The sequence below is a fragment of the Rhinolophus hipposideros genome (assembly GCF_964194185.1).
Source record: "Rhinolophus hipposideros genome assembly, chromosome: 26".
Lineage (NCBI taxonomy): Eukaryota > Metazoa > Chordata > Mammalia > Chiroptera > Rhinolophidae > Rhinolophus > Rhinolophus hipposideros.
This window is the reverse complement of record NC_138072.1, coordinates 25,232,242-25,251,502: the sequence shown is the minus strand read 5'-3', so window position 1 is coordinate 25,251,502 and position 19,261 is coordinate 25,232,242. Positions and strand designations below refer to the sequence as shown.

Genomic DNA, 19,261 nt, shown 5'->3' with positions numbered 1-19,261 from the left:
TGGAGGCCTCACTTCTTTAGTCTTTTCTCCAAGTATCTCTGAAAGACCTAAGGGGAGAGGGCTGGACAGGATGCAGCTCGTCAGGGAGGCTGTAGTGCGTGTTTCTGTGTTTCTGCTTGTTTGCACGTCGCTGTCTACCGAACCCGAAGTTCGGGGCAGGGCCTGCACTGTGTGTCACAGCCGTCCAGTGACTGGCATGCGTGCTGGTCCAGACGCCCCGGGGCTATTCTCCAGGACAGCTAGGCCCCGGGGCAGTGGCCAGCAGGTCCCGGGGGCTCACTCCGTGCACTGTGCCCCCCTGGTCCACCAGGAGTTCATGGAGCGCACAAGCAGCCTGGTAGCCACTCAGCACCGAATCACGTAACACTCTCCTGTTTACGTTCCCTAAACCTGTGTGGTGAGAGGTAAATGTTCTTGTGAGATGTGCGAGGTGCCTGGTGTGTTGAGTCAGTGTTTCATGAGTGAACACATGCGTGACTGGCTGATTAAATGCACAGGGACCACGGGTGGCAAACTAGAGGGAGCCCAAGGGGGGACCAGTGGGGCTGCTGCTGAGCTCCTCTGCAGTCCACAGGACGAGGGCTGAGCGTGGGTTTTTGTGCAGAAGCTGGTTTTTATGTGAAAAACACCTTCTGAGCATTTGTCGTCTATAACAGAGCTTCTCAAGCTTTGATGCAATCTGAATCATCTGGTAATGTGTTCAGTGCACATTCTGGCTAAGCCGGTATGGGGTGCGGCTGGAGACGCCCGCGTCTCCTCGGCTCCCAGATGATGCTCACGCCTGACCCGCACCGCCAGGGTGGGTAGGAGGCGTGAACAGCACCGTGAGTGCGTCCTCAGGATGTCCATCTTGGGCAGTGTAGGGTCCTGGAGGGGGTGACGCAGTACGCAACACATGTCCCTCACAGCATGTCCCTCAGCATATAAAGGGAGTCCCCAAAGGGGAGAAGGGACTTCTGCTGGAGGTTGAGATGGTGAAGGGTCAAAGCCCTGTGGAGGGGGTGGAATTTACAGGGCTTTGAAGGGCGACTAGTGTAAGGGAGGAAAAACAATTTTCCCTCCCCCTTCTAAGTCCTGGCTGGTCTAATAGTCAAATTGACATGAGAGAGGTTAACAGGGGAAAATAACCAGATTTATTACATAGGTACATACGGGGGCTTCCTAAGAACAGCGGACCCAAGGACAAATTGGGCACTTGAGGCTCATACATTGTCTTGAGCCAAGGACAAAGGGGGCAGTGGTTTGGACTTGAAAGGGAGGGTAGGCGGTTCACAGGTAGGTGAGAAGGAACAAACACTTGGTGAACAGACTTGCCAGCCCAGAAGCCCATAAACAGGGGACAAAGAGAGGAGTCTGGCAGACACACTTCGCAGGTCCCTCCCCATCTGCCACACCTCACTATACCATGCTAAGGTGAGAGCTCCCTTCCTTAAGCTGGCTTTTCCACCTGAATTCCTTTAGGTAGGTAAGGGAGGGGAGTGGGAAAAAGGCTCTTCTTGAGTCTTTCATTTCTTAAAAATAACAAGCTTAAAATAGTATCCCAAAAAAGACATACTTTGAGGCGGTGAAACCCTGTCCCCCATCAGTAGGATGCATTCAGAGAAGGTAAAGAGGTGGAGAAGCCGCCATAACCACCTGCCACCATCCAAAACTGTGGTTGTTTAGAAATGAGACTGGAAACTGGCTGTTGTCTGAAATGGGTTTCTGCAGGGCCCAGTGCATGGAGTGGCATGTAGTAGGTGATCAATAAATTGTCACACATCATTGCGAAGTCATTAGGGAAGTTTGCACAGCATTGAGGTGGAGAATTTGTTTTATTGGGATTTATTGAAATAGGATTTGAGTAAAGTTTTCTTTTCATTTAGTCTCTCCAGGGCTACTACTGTGTACCCCCCAAAATAAGACCTACCCTGAAAATAAGCCCCACTTAAGATCGTCAGCCAGACGGACGCATTTAGTGTGTTATGACGATCCTGAAGCAGATGACATGACTGTATTTGAATAAATGTAGATTGTTGTACATGAAAAAATAAGACATCCCCTGAAAATACGCCCTAATGCGTCTTTTGGAGCAAAAATTGATATAAGAGCCAGTCTTATTTTCCGGGAAACACGGTATCAAATACTTTAAGAATTGTTGACATTCCTTCACACTCAGCTTTACAATCTTTGTGTGGACGCATGTGTTCTTCACTGTCAGGAGCAGTGGTGCCGCTGTACTCTGTCTCAGGACCGGGTCTGCGGGTGTCTGAGGTTCACCAGGAGGATCCAGAGGGCAGCCTTATCTTGTTGGTTTTGTTCCTCTTCTGCCTTTCTTTTCCTTTCCTCCCTCCCTCCCTCTCTCCATCCTTCCCTCCCTCCCTCCTTTCCTTCCTCTTTTCTCCTCTCCCTCCCTTATTCTCTCATTTCTCTCTCTCTCATAAATTTGACTTTGTATTAGAGAAAGGAGCAGCTGACACAGAATAAGAAGTTCCATGTTTTACCTCATTAAAATGCTGGCACATTTACCTACTAATGCCATGTGGGGAAACCGTCTCAGGGCTGTAATTACATCTCTCCCTTCCTGGGGAGGTAAAGTTAACATTTCCTTATGGCCTTGTGTAAACTGGGAGGGCTTGGCAGAAAAAGAACCGCATTCTCTGTATTGCCTTAGGGTCTTTCTCCAGGAGGCTCAAACGGCTTCGTTGGTTTTGTCGCATTAATGCTTGTCCCATGTCTATAGTCAGCAGAAGGGCAAGTGTGAAACCTCTGAGTCCTACGGAGGGAGAAGCTGCCGTCCAAGGCGGGGTGGGGTCTGTGATTTGCTGGGCGTGGGGAAGAGGAGAGTGTGGACACCGATTTTCAGTGTGGTTACTTCTAGTTTCCTGCATTGACTTGTGGCCTATATTGTCCCCCTGCCTGCCACCAGTGAATGAGGCGAGGCTGTGAGGAAGAAAGCAAAATTTGGGGAGTTTGCCATTTCAGTGCCTCCCAATGGTGTGATGTTTGGCATAGCCAGCTTTACCCTGCCTGCTCAGAATTTCCTTCTTAGAGTGGAAAGTGCCAGCGCAAAATTAGTTTCCCTATCCTTTGTCTCAGGCAGTATCTGTGATGACAAAATTCTAGTACAATAAAAACGTGAGGCGTTGAAAGAAAAATGGCCACAGTAGAGGCCAAGTGTAAAACCACTTGGCCAGCTGTGACCAGCTCTTGTCCAGTTTGCCAGAATCTTCATTTTTGTCGTTAGCCAGATTTCTCTACCCACAGCTGCTCTTTGGTACAGTGTGCCGACACCCCTGTTGTGGTGGGGAGCTCCCACTCCCAGAGCTCCCTCAGGGCTTGGCGTCTGTGTGGCTTCTTAGATCAAATGCTTAGCCTCAGCGCCCCTGCTTTCTCCTCTCAGAACTACAGATGTGAATGAGCACAGTGAAAGTCCACAGATTCCTTGTAGAGAAGAGAAAGAAGAAAACAAGAGTTAATAGAATCCAGCCATTTTTATATCCCCAGGACTGCCAGGGTGGATGGGAGGTGGATGCCGTTTGGGGGCCCAGGGAACAGAAATGCTGATCTCAGCAGCCCGTCTTGTTTCTGTCTGACTGAAAAAGTGGACTGCATTTGGCACCCTCCCAGAGAGACGCGTCCTGGAGACCGGTACTTTCACATGTTCTCAGAGAAGGAGCAGCCACGAGCACAGACAGGACGCTGTGTGCTTTCTGGCTGCAGCCCCCGGCACACTGCCTTCCTTCTCTCCCTGTTGTCATCCTGGCCTGTGACCTACAGGCCATCGTCTCATTGCTCTGAGGGGTGCTTGCAGTAAGAGTCCCCTTGTCCTGGGATGGTGAGGCTCCCATTACAAACAAAAACAATAGCTTGAATCTTAAATAGTGACGGATGCCAGCACACAAACCTGCAGACTCAAACGTGAGCGGAAAGTCTTCACGGGCTGAGAGCCCAGCCCTCTGCGCACAGAATCACACTCTCCTGTGAACAGGAAGAGAAGCTACGGCAACGTCACCAAGCGAAGTCAGTGGCATTTTGTACACATGTGTTTTCTACACTTGCTTACGTTAATGTTCAGCTGTCACATGTCGGCAGGCTGGGCACTGTCCCACACGTCGTCTCGTCACATCCCTGGGTCACTGTGGGGGGATTGTAGCCACCCCTGATTTGGGGGCGAGACCACGGAAGCTGCCGAAGGACAGCTGTGGGCCGTGGCCAGCCACCCGCTTTGCCTCCCGTCTCACAGGGCCCCGAGCATTTTGTGTCCCAGCGTGGGAACCGAGCTTTATAAGACTTGTGGGGACAAAACCTAGCTAGGAGGTTTCTGGATTCTGGAACCTTAGTCCATGGCAGCTGGGGAGGAGATGGACGGGGCTCAGCACTGGGGGCGCCCAGAGATGTGCGGTGACTTGAAACAATTAGGCTGCTGGGAAATCAGCACTCGCATTTGTCCCACTTTTCAGCATTCTTCTCACAGGAGCGGAAGCTTGTGTCTGCCTCCTCTTACGTTAAGTCAAATCTTAACAATTGGGAGATGAGCGGTACCCAAAAGCAAGCGTAGAAAACGCATGTGTACAAAATGCCACTGACTTGACTTGGTGCTGTTACCGTAGCGTCTCTTCCTGTTTACCGGAGAGCCTGTGATTCTGTGCGCGGAGGGCTGCGCTCTCAGCCCGTGGAGGCGTCACCATCTGGCTTTGCAAGTTTTCCTGAGAGCTGAGGATGCCTTGAATGGAGTCACACCTGCCTCCGATGTGAGCCTGGTGCACAGACCCAGGTTTATCTGCATGTGATGTACTTCCCTTTCGTGTGTAGCTCAGGGCGTGCTTTCAGAGCGACTCCTGTCTTCCCTGGATTCCAGCTGGGTGCACCTCCAGCTCCTTGCTGGTAGTAAGGTAAGGGATTGGTGAGGAATCCTGGAGCTCTGCAGGTGGAAGCACAGTGAAGGGGATGTCCCCTCTTGATGGCCATGTCACAGTATGTGCTCCAGGCTGGTGGGCCTCTGCTTTGCCTTCCGTGACTTTGACGAGCTCGGCCTGTCCTCCAAAGACCGTGTGGGGTGTTGTCATGGTGCCTTATTCATGACGAAAACTGACAGCTCCAAGGTTAGACGTGCTGCTGAATACAAAACATCAGGACAAAGAAAAATATCTCTTTTCTCTCTCCTCTCTGTAAGTAGGTACAGTAATACCTAGGTTTTTGAACATCTCTGTTGACGAACATTTCGGTTTATGAACACGGTGAACCCAGAAGTAAATGCTTCAGTTTTCAAACATGACTCGGAAAGTTGAACATGTCACGCAGCTTTCACTGAGTGCAAGATCCTGAGGCCTAGCTGTTGGCTGTTGAGTCCGGAACACTCGCGCAACACGGAGGTGATATTTGGGCTTATTTGGTGACTATGTGCAATCAATCTGCTCATCTCATCTCGGGAGCACTCTTGCAACCAATTTGCTTTTATGACTGTGTGGAAACCAGTGCATAAATCTGTGTGCAGCTAATCTCCGGAGCTCTCTTGCAACCAATTTGTTTTTGTGACTGTGTGCAATCTCTCTGTGTTCATGTCATCTCAGGAGCCCTCTGCCAATCACCCCTTGCTGTGAGAGAAGTAGATAAAAGTTGCAAAGCCAAGAGAATCATTAACAGAACAACAAGAGAGGTGATGAAGGAAATTATTTCCAAACATGAAAGTGGTGTCCGTGTATGTGATTTGACAACGTAGTTTGGTATTGCCAAATCTACAATTTGCACCATCTTAAAAAATAAAGAAGCCATTAGAGGAGCCAATGTTGCAGAGGTGTTAAAACACTTACAAGACAAAGAACACAGACAATTGAAGAAGTGGAAAAATTGCTTTACATATGGGTAAACAGTTGGCCGGTGACAGCATTTCTGAGAGCATAATTTGTGAAAAAGCTTTACATTTGCATGCTGACCTCATCAAAAATACCCCTGGAACAAGTGCTGAGAGTGATATTTTCATGGCAAGTAGAGGGTGGTTTGAAAAGTTTAAGAAGAGAAGTGGCGTACACCATGTGGTGAGACATGGTGAAGCTGCCAGAGCCAACAAGGAAGACACCGACCAATTTGTTTGGAATTTCAAGATTATGTAGAGGCAGAGGGCTTCCTTCCCCAACAAGTTTTCAACTGTGATGAGACAGGCTTCTTGGAAGAAAATGGCAAAGAGAACCTACATAACAAAGGAGGAAAAATCATTGCCAGGACACAAGCCCATGGATTGCAGCCTAACCCTTCTATTTTATGGGAATGCAAGTGGGGATTTTAAGTTGAAGCCTTTGCTAGTCTACCATTCTGAGAACCCCAGGGTATTTAAGAAAAACAATGTCATAAAAAGCAAATTGCATGTGATGTGGAGGGCAAACAGCAAAGCTTGGGTAACCAGGCCATTTTTTATTGAGTGGGTTCATGAAGTGTTCGGGCCAAGTGTAAAACAATACCTCCAAGACAAAACTTCCAATGAAGTGCCTGCTTGTTATGGAGAATGCTCCAGCTCACCGCCCGGGCGTGGAGGAATAGTTGATGGAAGAGTTCAGTTTTATCAATGTAAGGCTTTTGCCCCCCAACACGGCTCCTCTCATCCAGCCCATGGACCAGTAGGCCATATCCAAGCACTGTTCCAAAGATGCTTTGAGCTGACCTCGGACACAGAGCTAACCCTCAGAGAGTTCTGGAAGAATCATTTCAATATCCTACATTGCTTACAGCTCATAGACAAAGCATGGAGGGATGTGTCTCACAGAACAATGAAGTCAGCATGGAAGAAACTGTGGCCAGACGCTGTCCCTGAACGTGTATTTGAGGATGTTGAAGAGGAGGCTCCTATTGTTGAGGATATTGTGTCTCTGGGAAAGTCCATGGGCTTGGAAGTGAGCAGTGATGATGGAGGAGTTAGTGAGGACCACAGGACTGAACTCACCACAGGAGAGCTTCAGCACATTCTGACGGAGCAGCAACAGGCGGCAACTGAGGAACTGTCTGCGAAGAAGGAGGGAAGAGAAAGTGATTCTACTGCACTGATCAAAGAAATGTGTGCAAAATGGGTGGAAGTGCACATTTTTGTTGAAAAATATCACCCTGATAAAGTTGGCGTAAGTCATGCCACTTACCCTTTCAATGATGATGCTATGTCTCACTTTAGACAAATTTTAAGACATCAGAAAAAGCAAATGTCAGTTGAAAAATTTTTAGTGAGGAAAAGATCCAGTGAGTGTAAACCAGGTGTCAGTGGTGTAAAAAAATTAATGGAAGGAACGGCAGGAGAGGAGTCACCTACAGTGATCATGGAAGAGTGCCACTGAACACCTGAACAACAGTCACCTATTGTGATTCTGGAAAAGGACCACAGAACACCTGAAGGTCCTCTCACCTATTGTGATTATTGAAGGGGACCCCCATCCAAACCATGACTATCACTGCAGGTAAGAAAAAATTACATTTTCATTTTTATCATCTACAGTACAGTTTTTACATTGTGTTTATTTATTATTGCTTTTACAGTACAGTATATTGTGTTTATTGCTTTCATTGTCTATCATTTTATGGATCTATGGTATCATTAGATAGTAAAATTCATGCTAAATTGCTGTTTTAGAGGTTGATTTTAAAGGTCTGGAATGGCTTAATCCATTTTGCATTACTTTCTATGGGAAACAGTCTTCCGAAATGGATTATGTTCGAAAACCGAGATAGCCCTGTCCTTAGTTGGAGCTTGGACATACTTTCCTCAGGAGCATTAACAGATGGGTGTGCAAACCGTGGACATGACATCTTACTCTCTACACACCGTCTATAAGAGTCTGTAAGTGACGCGTGTCTCAAGCTGTAGAATCGGGTTGATGGGGCCCCTCTTGTATGCAGAAGACTGATTTTGAGGCTGTCCTCACAGGTTTGCTGCATCCTGCGGCCTCCTGGCATGGCTGAGAGGCTGACTGGGGCCCAGAACAGCAGCTCACTTGAGAGGAGGAACACAGCTGCTCTTCAGGTGGCCAGACAAAGCAGTGATGTGGATTGTCTGGGGCCAGCTTACTGGGACAGAATGGTCACCTTTCTGTGAGGGCACTGGGGTCTTCAGAGATAGCAACAGTTTCACTTTATTTCGCAAGTGTTTTCCCCTTTTTCTACAGATTGAGAAATAGATACAGAACTGGAAGGGATGTGTCTGATTAGGACCAAAAGCGGAAACAGGACTGAATCTTCCCACTGCAATCGTTTTAGGTACCACCTGTCTGTTTATGGTACAAGTGGTTGACTTTTCTTAACTGGAGGGGTGTGTTAGTCACTCGGGCCCCATAAGAAAGCTCCACAAGCTGGGCGGGCGGCTTAAACAACAGATATTTATTTTCTCAGTTTTGGAGGCTGGAAGTTCAAGATCAAGGTGTCAGCAGGGTTTATTCCTTCTCAGGTCTCTCTCCTTGGTGTGTTGACAGCCGTCTTCCTCCCTGCCACCCCACCGTGTCCTTACCATGCTCTTCCCTCTGCGTGTCCATGTCCTAATTTCCTCTTATAAGGACCCCAATCAGATTGGATTAAGGCTCACCCTAGTGACCTCATTTTAACTTAAAAACTCTTTAAACCCTATCTCCGAATACAGTCACACTCTGATATGATACTGGGGGTTAGGATGTCAACATACGAATCTTGGGGGGACACAAGTCCATAACCAGAGGCCTAATGGACTTAGGGGAGCACTAAATATACTAAGCACATTCAGGTGTTTCCACAAACGTTTGAGTAATTGGCCTTGACCACTCTGTGTCTTGTGTACACATTTGATGGAAAAATTTTTTAAAAGTCAGACTTTTGTGACTTGAGTAAGGGGCTGACTGTACCTTTCCCGGCCCACAAATGAGCCCGGCTATGACCTACCTCTTGTTTTGTCCAAAACTCCACAGCAAGTTCAGAGCAGAGCCTGGCTCTTAGGCCAGTGCAGCATGGTACCCTTTCACACAAACAACTGTTCGCTGAGTGTTTGCCAGGTTACCATGACACAGTGAGCCGAGAATTGTGTGACCTACTCTCAAGGAATGTTAGCTTCGTTAGGGTAAAGTAGAAATAATATAAATATGTCAAATTTCAGTTAACATTAGAATTGATTTTTTTTTTTTTTTGTATGCTGGCTCTCTACTTTCAAGAGGAAGAGACCTAATTTAAACTAGTAGCAGAAGAAGACTTACTGTTTGGTGAGTCCAGTGATGGGGTGACTGGAGTCAGTGGTCAGGGTGGCAGGACCCTCACCTGTCTCTCTGTAGTTTGACGTATTCTGTCAAACCACTTGTTTCATTTACCTGTTGTAGCAAGTTGTAGGTTGAAAAATGCCCCCTTGTCCACTCCCCGAAGATATCCACATCCCAATACCTGGAATTTGCAGGTGTTACCTTATTTGAAAAAGCGTTTTTGCAGATGTGATTGAATTAAGAGTCTTGAGATGAGGAGGTTATCCTGGATTATCTGGGTGTGCCCCAAATGCAGTCCCACACGTCCGGTGAGAGAGACAGAGGGAGATAAGATAAACAGCAGAGGAGGAGGTGATGTGACCACAGAGTGGAGACTGAGTGATGAGGCCACAGGCCAAGGAATGCCAGCAGCCACTGGAATTTGGAAGAGGCGAGGGACAGATTGTCCCTGAGTGCCCCTGGAGGGAGCACAGCCCTGCCAGCACCTCGATTTCAGCCCAAGGAAACTGATTTTAGACTTCTGGCCTCCAGAACTGTGGGAAAGTAAATGTTTGTTGTCTTAAGCCTCGAAGCTCATGGTCATATGTCAGAGCAGCCACAGGACACTAATACACTGCATAAGAAACCACCACAAAACTTAGTACTCAAAACAGTGTCCGAGTGACATCAGGAGAACCGCAGAGCAGGCAACTCCACACACAGAAACATCAGAAAACAAGGGGCAACTGTCAGAACCAACATTATCAGAACTGGAAAACAGCCCAAGGTTTATAGCAATAAGCCAACACTGAACCACGAAAAAGGCAACTTGAAAACGGCAGGAGAGCTTTGTGGCATTTTTACTTGCCTTCGTCCCCCTTCCTCACAGGACAGCAGTGATTCTTGTTTTCTTTTTTAAATTTGTTTTTCAGTTATAGTTGACATATATTATTACATTAGTTTCAGGTGTGCAACATAGCGGTTAGACATTTGTATACCTTACAAAGTGACCACCTGCTCAGTCTAGGACCCACCTAGCACCACTCATAGTTATTACAGTATCATCGATGATATTCGCTGTGAGGACAGCAGTGATCTTCAAGATGACAGCTCACATCCCAGTGTGGGACTCTGGCCCCTGATTCCATGGGGAGTAGAGCAGACCTTACTTGCAAATTATTTGTGTGCGTCTGTTCTAACCTGTCGGGGCTACCTGGAGGACTCATCTCTGTTTTGGCTAACTCAGAACATAGGCTGGAAAAGTGGCAGGCATTGCTTGAGAACACTGCAAAATGAATGAATGAACTACACACAGCTGGGGAGAAAGGTTACTGGTGGAAAGATAACAATAGACTGCCTAAAGCCCGGAGCAAAGCTGCAGGAGATTCTTCGGGAAATGCAGACATTCAAAATCAGCCGTGTATGCAGGGAAATTTAGAAGACCACCTGCATGCTCAAGGTAAGACACATGCTCAGAAAAGAGCAGAGAAGACCCTCAGCTTCATCTCAGGCTGAGCCTTGGGTCATGTCAGCCTGGTGAAGTGTTGAGGGAAGGCCCCAGACAGAGCCAGTCTGCAAAGACTGGGAGAGAAGTTTGTCTGCTTGTTTGTTTTTGGTGTCTCTGTATATTTCTTCTTTTGAATTGAAAGAAGACACAATGATGAATGAAAAGGAAAACACAATGTCTCAGAACATAGAGAATGCAGTAAAGGCAGTACCCAGAGGGAAATGTATAGCTGTAAGTATCCACATTAAAAAAGATCTCAAAATCAGTAACCTAACTTCATACATTGAGGAAATAGAAAAAAAAAAAGAGCAAACTAAACCCAAAGCAAGCAGAAGAAAGGAAAATAATACAGATTAGAGCAGAGATAAGTAAAATGGAAAGCCAGTAGAGAATCAATGAAACCAAAATTTAGTTCTTTGAAAATATCGGCAGAATTGCCATAAGAGAGAAGATGGAAATAATTCAAATAAAAAATGAAAGTGAGACATTACTACCAACCATATAAAAATAAAAATGGATATGAGAGAATTCTATGAACAATTTTATGTCAATAAATTAGACAACCTAGATGAAGCGGGTAAATGGGAGAAAAACACAAATTACCTGAACTGACTCAAGAACAAGTAAAGAGATGGAATTAGTAATCAAAAACTTCCCAACAAAGAAAGGTTGCTTCACTGGTGAATTCTGCCAAGCATTTAAGAGAAAGTTAACACTGATCCTGCTCCAACTTTTTAAAAAATAGAAGAGGAGTAAGCACTTCCTAACTCAATTTATGAGGCTAGCTTATCCTGATACCAAAGCCAGATGGAGACATAACAAGAAAGAAAATTATAAACCAATATCCTGTATAAATAAAATGTTCAATGAAATACTAGTAAACCTAATCCAACAGCACATTAAAAGGACTATACACCATGACCAAGTGGGATTTATTGTGAATGGAAAGGTGATTTAACATAAGAAAATAAATCAGTGTAATAAATCATATATATATATATATATATATATATATATATTTTTTTTTTTTTTTTTTTTTTTTTTTTTTTTCGTCACAACACAGGAAGCTTTATTCGTCCACACTGGTTTGGAGGAAGGCAGGCTCACTTCAGTATGCTGTCATTTCGGGCTTCTGCCAACTCTCACTTGATCCGTTTTAGTTCATCCTGCTTCTTTTTCTCCTCCGCGGCTATCCTCCTCTCCTCCTCTGCCCGAGGTTTCAGGTAACTGTAGCGCTTGGCTCCGTAGGCCACGCTGAGGAACAGGGTGGAGTAGCGGCCGAGCTTGATGAGCTGGGAGACCTGCACCAGTGGCACCATCTTGTCCGTGACCTTCACACCGGAAGGACAATGTGGGGCAATAAATCATATTAATAGAATGAAGGGAAAAAAAGACACATGATCATTTTAATTGATGCAGAAAAGGCATTTGACAAAAACAAGCTCTGTAAAAACTAGGAGTAGAAGGGAACTTTTTCAATGTGATAAATGGGTATTTATGAAGAATCTACAGCTAACATTATTCTTTCCTCCTAAGATCAGAAGCACAACTAGGATGCCTGCTTTCACTGTTGCTATTCAATATTGTAGTGGAAATGCTAGCTGGAGCAAGTAGGCACATACATACACACAAAAAAAAAATAAAGAAAAAATATTGCAGATGACATGATCTTACATATAGAAAGTCCTAAAGAACCCACAAGAAAACCACGAAAGTTAATAATCTTTCTATATACCTGCAATGAAAAATCCAAAAAGAAAATTAAGAAAGCAGTTCCATTTACAATAGCATCTAAAATAGTAACATAATTGGGAATACATTTACCCAAGGAAGTGATGGACTTTCACATTGAAAATTACGAAACATTGCCAAAAGAAATTAAAGGCCTAAATAAATGGAAAGACATCCTGTGTTCATGGATAGGAAGATATAATATTGTAAAGATGTCGGTACTACCCAAAGAGATCTACAGGTTCAACTCAATCAATATCAAAGTTGCAATGCCCTTTTTTTGCAGAAAAGCTGATCCTCAAATTTATATGGAATTGTAAGGGGTCAGCATAGCCAAAATAGTCCTGAAAAAGAAGAACAAAATTTTGGAGGACTAATACTTCCTCATTTCAGAATTTACTATAAAGTACAGCAATCAAAATGATGTGGTTGCATAAGAGAGATTATAGACCAAAGGAATAGATTTGAGAGTTCAGAGATACACTCATACATCTACAGCCGATTGTTTTTTGACATGGGTGTCAAGTCCATTCAATGGGGGAAAGATTGTCTCCTCAACAGATGGTGCTGGGATAACTGGATTTTCATATCCAAAAGAATAAAGTTGGATCCATACCGCATGTCATATACAAAAAATTAACTCCAAATGCTTCAGTGACTTAGGCAAAAACCATGAAACAGGAGAAAACATTGTGGGTAAATCTTTATAACTTTGGATTTGGCATTGGACTTTTAGATATGACACCAAACACAGGTAACAAAGGTAAAAATAGGTAAATTGTACTTCATCAAAATTAAAAACTGTTTTATATCAAAAGCCATTATCAAGAAAGTGAAAAGACAACCAAGAGAATGGGAAAAAACCATATATAGTTCAAAACCATATATCTGATAATGGTTTAACATCTGGAATATATAAAGAACTCCTACAATTCAACAATAACAGAAAGAAACAACCCAATTAAAAACAAAAAGGACTTCAGTCATCAAAATGGCGGCATGAGGTGAGCCTCTGTAAAGCTTCCCTGGAATTTACAACTAATTGGACAACAATAACACCACAAAGGACTCCCTGCACAGCAGACAGGCAAGACGAAGAGGCCCACTACTGAATTCACCTAAAGGTGGGCGAATCGCCTGAGTGGGGAGGATGGAAGGGAGAAGTGCGGAGATGGAGCCACTTGGGCACAGGACGCAGACCTGGTTCAGTGCTCCAAGCGCGCTGCATCCCGGAACTACCTCAGCTGTGGGAGAGGAAAGAACTCGGACTACTAGGGCTCCGCTTATGGCCCACAGGGCTGAGGGGGCAGCATATAACATGGCTGAACCCAATGTTCACGGCAGAGACCTCGGAGAAAAGACTGAGGGAAGAAGGCTGAATAAGGTGGTTTAAGCCCTCACTGCCAAGCAGAGAACGGAAGCCTTAGGCACTGAGACTAGCCTCCCCCTCCCTACCCTCCCAGGATCGCCCCGCCCCCATCTGCCCCGTGCTAGAAGCGGAACAGTAGTGTGTCAGATCAAAAGAACAGAATATTTGCTGTTCTGAGATCTGTGGACCGCAGACACAGATTCGCAGCCCAACTAGTTCTGGCAAAGGGGAGGGAGCTGTGGAAGCAGGACCGGTTGTTGTAGTGGTTGCCACCATTGCTCTGGGCCACCTCTCACAACTCATCCCGCCCCTGGCCCCACCTATCTGGGTGGATCCCTGCAGGAGTAAACAGAAATGATGAAACATACGGGCTCTGAATCTGCTACAAGAAGAGCTTTGGAACTTCAAAAGCTCTTCGCATACCCACACGGACACTGCGCTCTGTGACCCAGGCTAACTATTAACAGAGGAGAAGCTCGTCTCCCAGGGAACCCCCACCCCCCATTATGTGAGAAGCTGGAATAGTGCAGAGAAAACAGCACTACTGTGTGAGAGAGGAAAAAAAAGTCTGCAGTCGGAGAGAAAACAAAACATTCTACCAACAAGTACTGGAAAACAAAAGAAAGACCTCTTCCTATCAACCTGTTGCAGAAGCCACTCCTGTAGATGTCTAGGAAGAGAAATAATAAATCAGTAATTGCCATGAATGACCAAGGCAACAAGACAGCTCAGAAAGAAAGTGAAAAGTCTCCAGAAAAGGAACTTAAAGATATGGAAATATGTGACTTAAATGACAGAGAATTCAAGATTGCAGTTCTGAAAAAAACTCAACGAGATGCAAGAAAACACAGAAAGGCAGTTTAATGAACTCAGAAACACAATCAAAGAACAACATGAGCATTTTACGAAAGAGATTGAAAATTTAAAAAAGAACGAAATGGAATTTCTGGAGATTAAGAACTCAATAGAAGAAGTTAAGAATGAAATAACCAGCTTAGGTAGTAGAGTTGACCAGATGGAGGAAAGAATCAGTGACATCGAAGATAGAAACCTGGAAATTACACAGACGGAAGAAGAAAGATACTTGAGACTTAAAAGAAATGAAAGAACTCTACAAGAACTTTCTGACTCTATCAGAAAGAGCAATATAAGAATAATGGGCATACCAGAAGGAGAAGAAAGAGAGAAGGGAACAGAAAATATATTCAAACAAATTGTTGATGAGAACTTCCCAAACTGTGGACAGAATTGGATCCTTGAATCCAAGAAGCAAATAGAACATCTAATTACCTCAATCCCAACAGGCCTTCTCCAAGCCACATTGTATTGAAGCTGTCTAAAATCCAGGATAAAGAAAGAATCCTCAAGGTAGCCAGGGAAAGAAGACGGTAACCTACAAAGGAAAGCCCATTAGATCATCATCAGATTTTTCAGCAGAAACTCTACAAGCCAGGAGGGAGTGGAACCAAATATTCAAACTATTGAAAGAGAGAAATTATGAGCCAAAAATAATATATCTAGCAAAGATATCCTTCAGATATGATGGAGGAATAAAGACCTTTCCAGACATACAGAAGCTGAGGGAATTTTCTAATACGTGTCCTGCACTACAAGAAGTACTAAAAGAGGCTATTTGACCACCACCAACAGGGACAATTTGTGGCAACCAAAACATAAAAAGGGGGAGAGTAAAGGCCTGAACCGGAATGTGGGAATGGAGAAAGTAAGTGTGCTGAAGAAAATGGAATTCTCTAAATATCAAACTTTCTTTTACATAAACTTAAGGGTAAGCCTTCAAAAAAAAATCCAGAACTGAATATATACTGTAATACAAGAAGAAACAGAGGGAAACATCATAGAGTACCACCACACAGAAATAATAGACAACAACAAAAAGGCAAAGAAACAATGGAGACAGGGCCTTACCTGAAAACTGAAGATAGAATGACAGGAAATCCTCACATATCAATAATCACCTTAAATGTAAATGGACTAAACTCACCAATAAAAAGGCACAGAGTAGCAGATTGGATCAAAAAACTAAACCCAACCATATGCTGTCTCCAAGAGACACATCTCAGCTACAAGAACAAGCATAGACTCAAAATGAAAGGGTGGAAATTGACACGGCAAGCAAATGGTACCTAGAGAAAATCAGGTGTAGACATGATATCAGGTGAAACAGACTTCAGGGTGAAAAAGATAGCAAGAGACAAAGATGGACATTTCATCATGGTAAAGGGGACTATACAACAAGAAGACATAACAGTCATCAATATTTATGCCCCCAATCAGGGAGCAGCAAAATATACCAAGCAACTACTCACAGAACTAAAGGGAGAAATTGACCAAAACACAATTATACTAGGGGCCTTAAATACATCATTGACAGCTATGGATAGATCATCCAAACAGAAAATAAATAACGAAATAGCAGCCCTAAATGACACATTAGATGAAATGGACATTATTGACATATGTAGAGCCCTTCATCCTGAAACATCAGTCTATACATTCTTTTCTAGTGTACACGGAACATTCTCAAGGGTAGACCATATATTGGTACATAAAAGCAGCCTCAGCAAATTTAAGAAGATTGAAATTATACCAAGCATATTCTCTGATCACAAGGCTTTGAAATTGGATATCAACTAAAAAAAGAAAGCAGGAAAAAACACAAATACATGGAGATTAAACAACATACTTTTAAAGAACGACTGGGTCAAAGAAGAAATTAGAGGAGAGATCAAAAGATACATAGAAAGAAATGACAATGAAAATACATCCTACCAAAATTTTTGGGATGCAGCGAAAGCAGTTTTAAGAGGGATATTTATATCATTACAGGCCTATCTCAAGAAACGAGAAAAATCCCAAATAAATAACCTCATGTTACACCTTAAAGAACTAGAAAAAGAAGAACAAGTGAAACCCAAGGTCAGCAGAAGAAAGGAAATAACAAAAATCAGAGCAGAACTAAATGAAGTAGAGAACAAAAAGACAATAGAAAAAATTAATATTTTACAAAGAGCTGGTTCTTTGAAAAGATTAACAAAATCACAAACCCTTGGCTAGACTCACTAAGATAAAAAGAGAGAAGACACTAATTAACAAAACCACAAATGAAAAAGGGGAAGTTATCACGGACACCACAGAAATACAAAGGATCATGCAAGAATACTATGAAGGACTATATGTCACCCAATTCAATAACCTAGAAGAAATGGACAAGTTCTTAGAAACATATACCCTTCCAAGACTGAACCATGAAGAACTGGAAAATCTAAACAGACCGATCACCAGTAAAGAAATTGAATCAGTCATCCAAAACCTTCCCAAAAGCAAAAGTCTGGGACCAGATGGCTTCACTAGTGAATTCTACCAGACCTTCAAACAGGATCTAATACCAATCCTGCTCAAACTCTTCCAAAAAATTGAAGAAGAGTCAGTACTCCCTAACTCATTTTATGAGGCCAACATTACCCTGATACCAAAACCTGGTAAGGACAACACACAAAAAAGAAAACTACAGACCAATATATCTGATGAATACCGATGCAAAAATCCTAAACAAAATTCTAGCAAATCGAATACAACAATGCATTAAAAAGATTATTCATCATGACCAAGTGTAGTTCATTTCCGGGGCACAATGATGGTTCACCATCTACAAATCCATCAATGTGATACATCACATAAACAAAATAAAGGACATAAATCGTATGATTATATCAATTGATGCAGAAAAACATTTGACAAGATACAACATCCATTTATGATTAAAACACTTAATAAAATAGGTATAGAAGGAAAATACCTTAACCTAATAAAGGCTATATATGACAAGCCCTCAGCTAATCTCATAATTAATGGTGAAAAACTGAAGCCCTTTGCTCTACATTCATGAACACGACAGGGCTGTCCCCTATCACCTCTGCTTTTCAACATAGTGTTGGAAGTCCTTGCCAGAGCAATCAGGCAAGAGAAAGAAATAAAAGACATCCAAATTGGGAATGAAGAAGTTAAATTATCACTCTTTGCAGATGACATGATGCTATATATAGAAAACCCTAAAGACTCCACCAAAAAGCTATTAGAAACAATCAATGAATACAGTAAAGTTGCTGGCTACAAAATCAACGTACAAAAGTCTATTGGGTTCCTATATACTAACAATGAAGTCTCAGAGAAAGAAATACAAAAAACAATTTTCTTTGCAATTGCAGCAAAAAGAATAAAATACCTAGGAATAAACTTAACCAAGGATGTGAAGGACCTATATGCTGAAAACTATAAGACATTTTTGAAAGAAATTGAAGAAGACACAAAGAAATGGAAAGACATTTCGTGCTCATGGATCAACATAGTTAAATGGCCATGTTACCCAAAGCAATATACAGATTTAATGCAATCCCCATTAATCCCAATGGCATTTTTTAAAGAAATAGAACAAAAAATCATCAGATTTGTTTGGAACCACAAAAGACCCCGAATAGCTGAAGCAATCTTAAGAAAAAAGAACAATACTGGAGGTAACGCACACCCTGACTTTAGCTTGTACTACAGGGCTACAATAATCAAAACAGCATGGTATTGGCAGAAAAACAGACACATAGACCAATGGAATGGAATTGAGAACCCAGAAATAAAACCACATAAATATGGACAGATAATTTTTGACAAAGAAACTAAAAACATGCAATGGAGGAAAGACAGCCTCTTCAATAAATGGTGCTGGCAGAATTGGATAGCCACGTGCAAAAGAATGAAACTGGACTGCTGTCACCATGTACCAAAATTAATTCAAAATGGATCAAAGACTTAAGCATAAGACCTGACACAATAAACTGCATAGAAGAAAACATAGGTACTAAACTTATGGACCTTGGGTTCAAAGAGCATTTTATGAATTTGACTCCAAAGACAATGGAAGTAAAAGCTAAAATAAACGAATGGGACTATATGAAACTTAAAAGTTTCTGCACAGCAAAAGAAACCATTGACAAAATAAAGAGACAACCAACTGAATGGGAGATTTTTGCAAACAGTGCCTCCGATAAGGGGCTAATATCCAAAATATAGAAGGAACTCATGAAGAACAACAACAAGAAAACAAACAACCCAATTGAAAAATGGGCAGAGGACCTGAAGAGACATTTCTCCAAAGAGGATATACAAATGGCAAATAGACATATGAAAAAATGCTCAATATTACTAATCAACAGAGAAATGCAAATAAAAACCACAATGAGATATCACCTCACCCCAGTCAGAATTGCTATCATCAACAAGACAAATAGTAACAAGTGTTGGAGAGGCTGTGGAGAAAAAGGAACCTTCATACACTGTTGGTGGGATTACAGACTGGTGCAGCCGTTATGGAAGGCAGTGTTGAGGTTCCTCAAAAAAATTACGAATAGAATTACCATATGACCCAGCAATTGCTCTCCTGGGTATCTAACCCCAAAATTTGAAAACATTTATACATAAAGACATGTGTGC

The 19,261-nt window shown here is 43.1% G+C and overlaps 2 protein-coding genes across 2 annotated transcripts in view; one reads left to right on the top strand and one right to left on the bottom strand.

Moving 5' to 3' along the window:
• DISC1 (DISC1 scaffold protein) overlaps positions 1-19,261 on the top strand; it is a gene marked incomplete at both ends in the record, with an annotated part of 280,468 nt that overhangs the window by 45,281 nt on the left and 215,926 nt on the right. The window lies entirely within an intron of this gene.
• On the bottom strand, positions 11,802-11,978 carry LOC308493312 (ATP synthase subunit e, mitochondrial-like; the record flags this gene model as incomplete). The annotated part of the gene is made up of 1 exon (XM_081039307.1): positions 11,802-11,978. One exon carries the CDS (start codon positions 11,976-11,978, stop codon positions 11,802-11,804), a length of 177 nt encoding a protein of 58 aa, XP_080895433.1.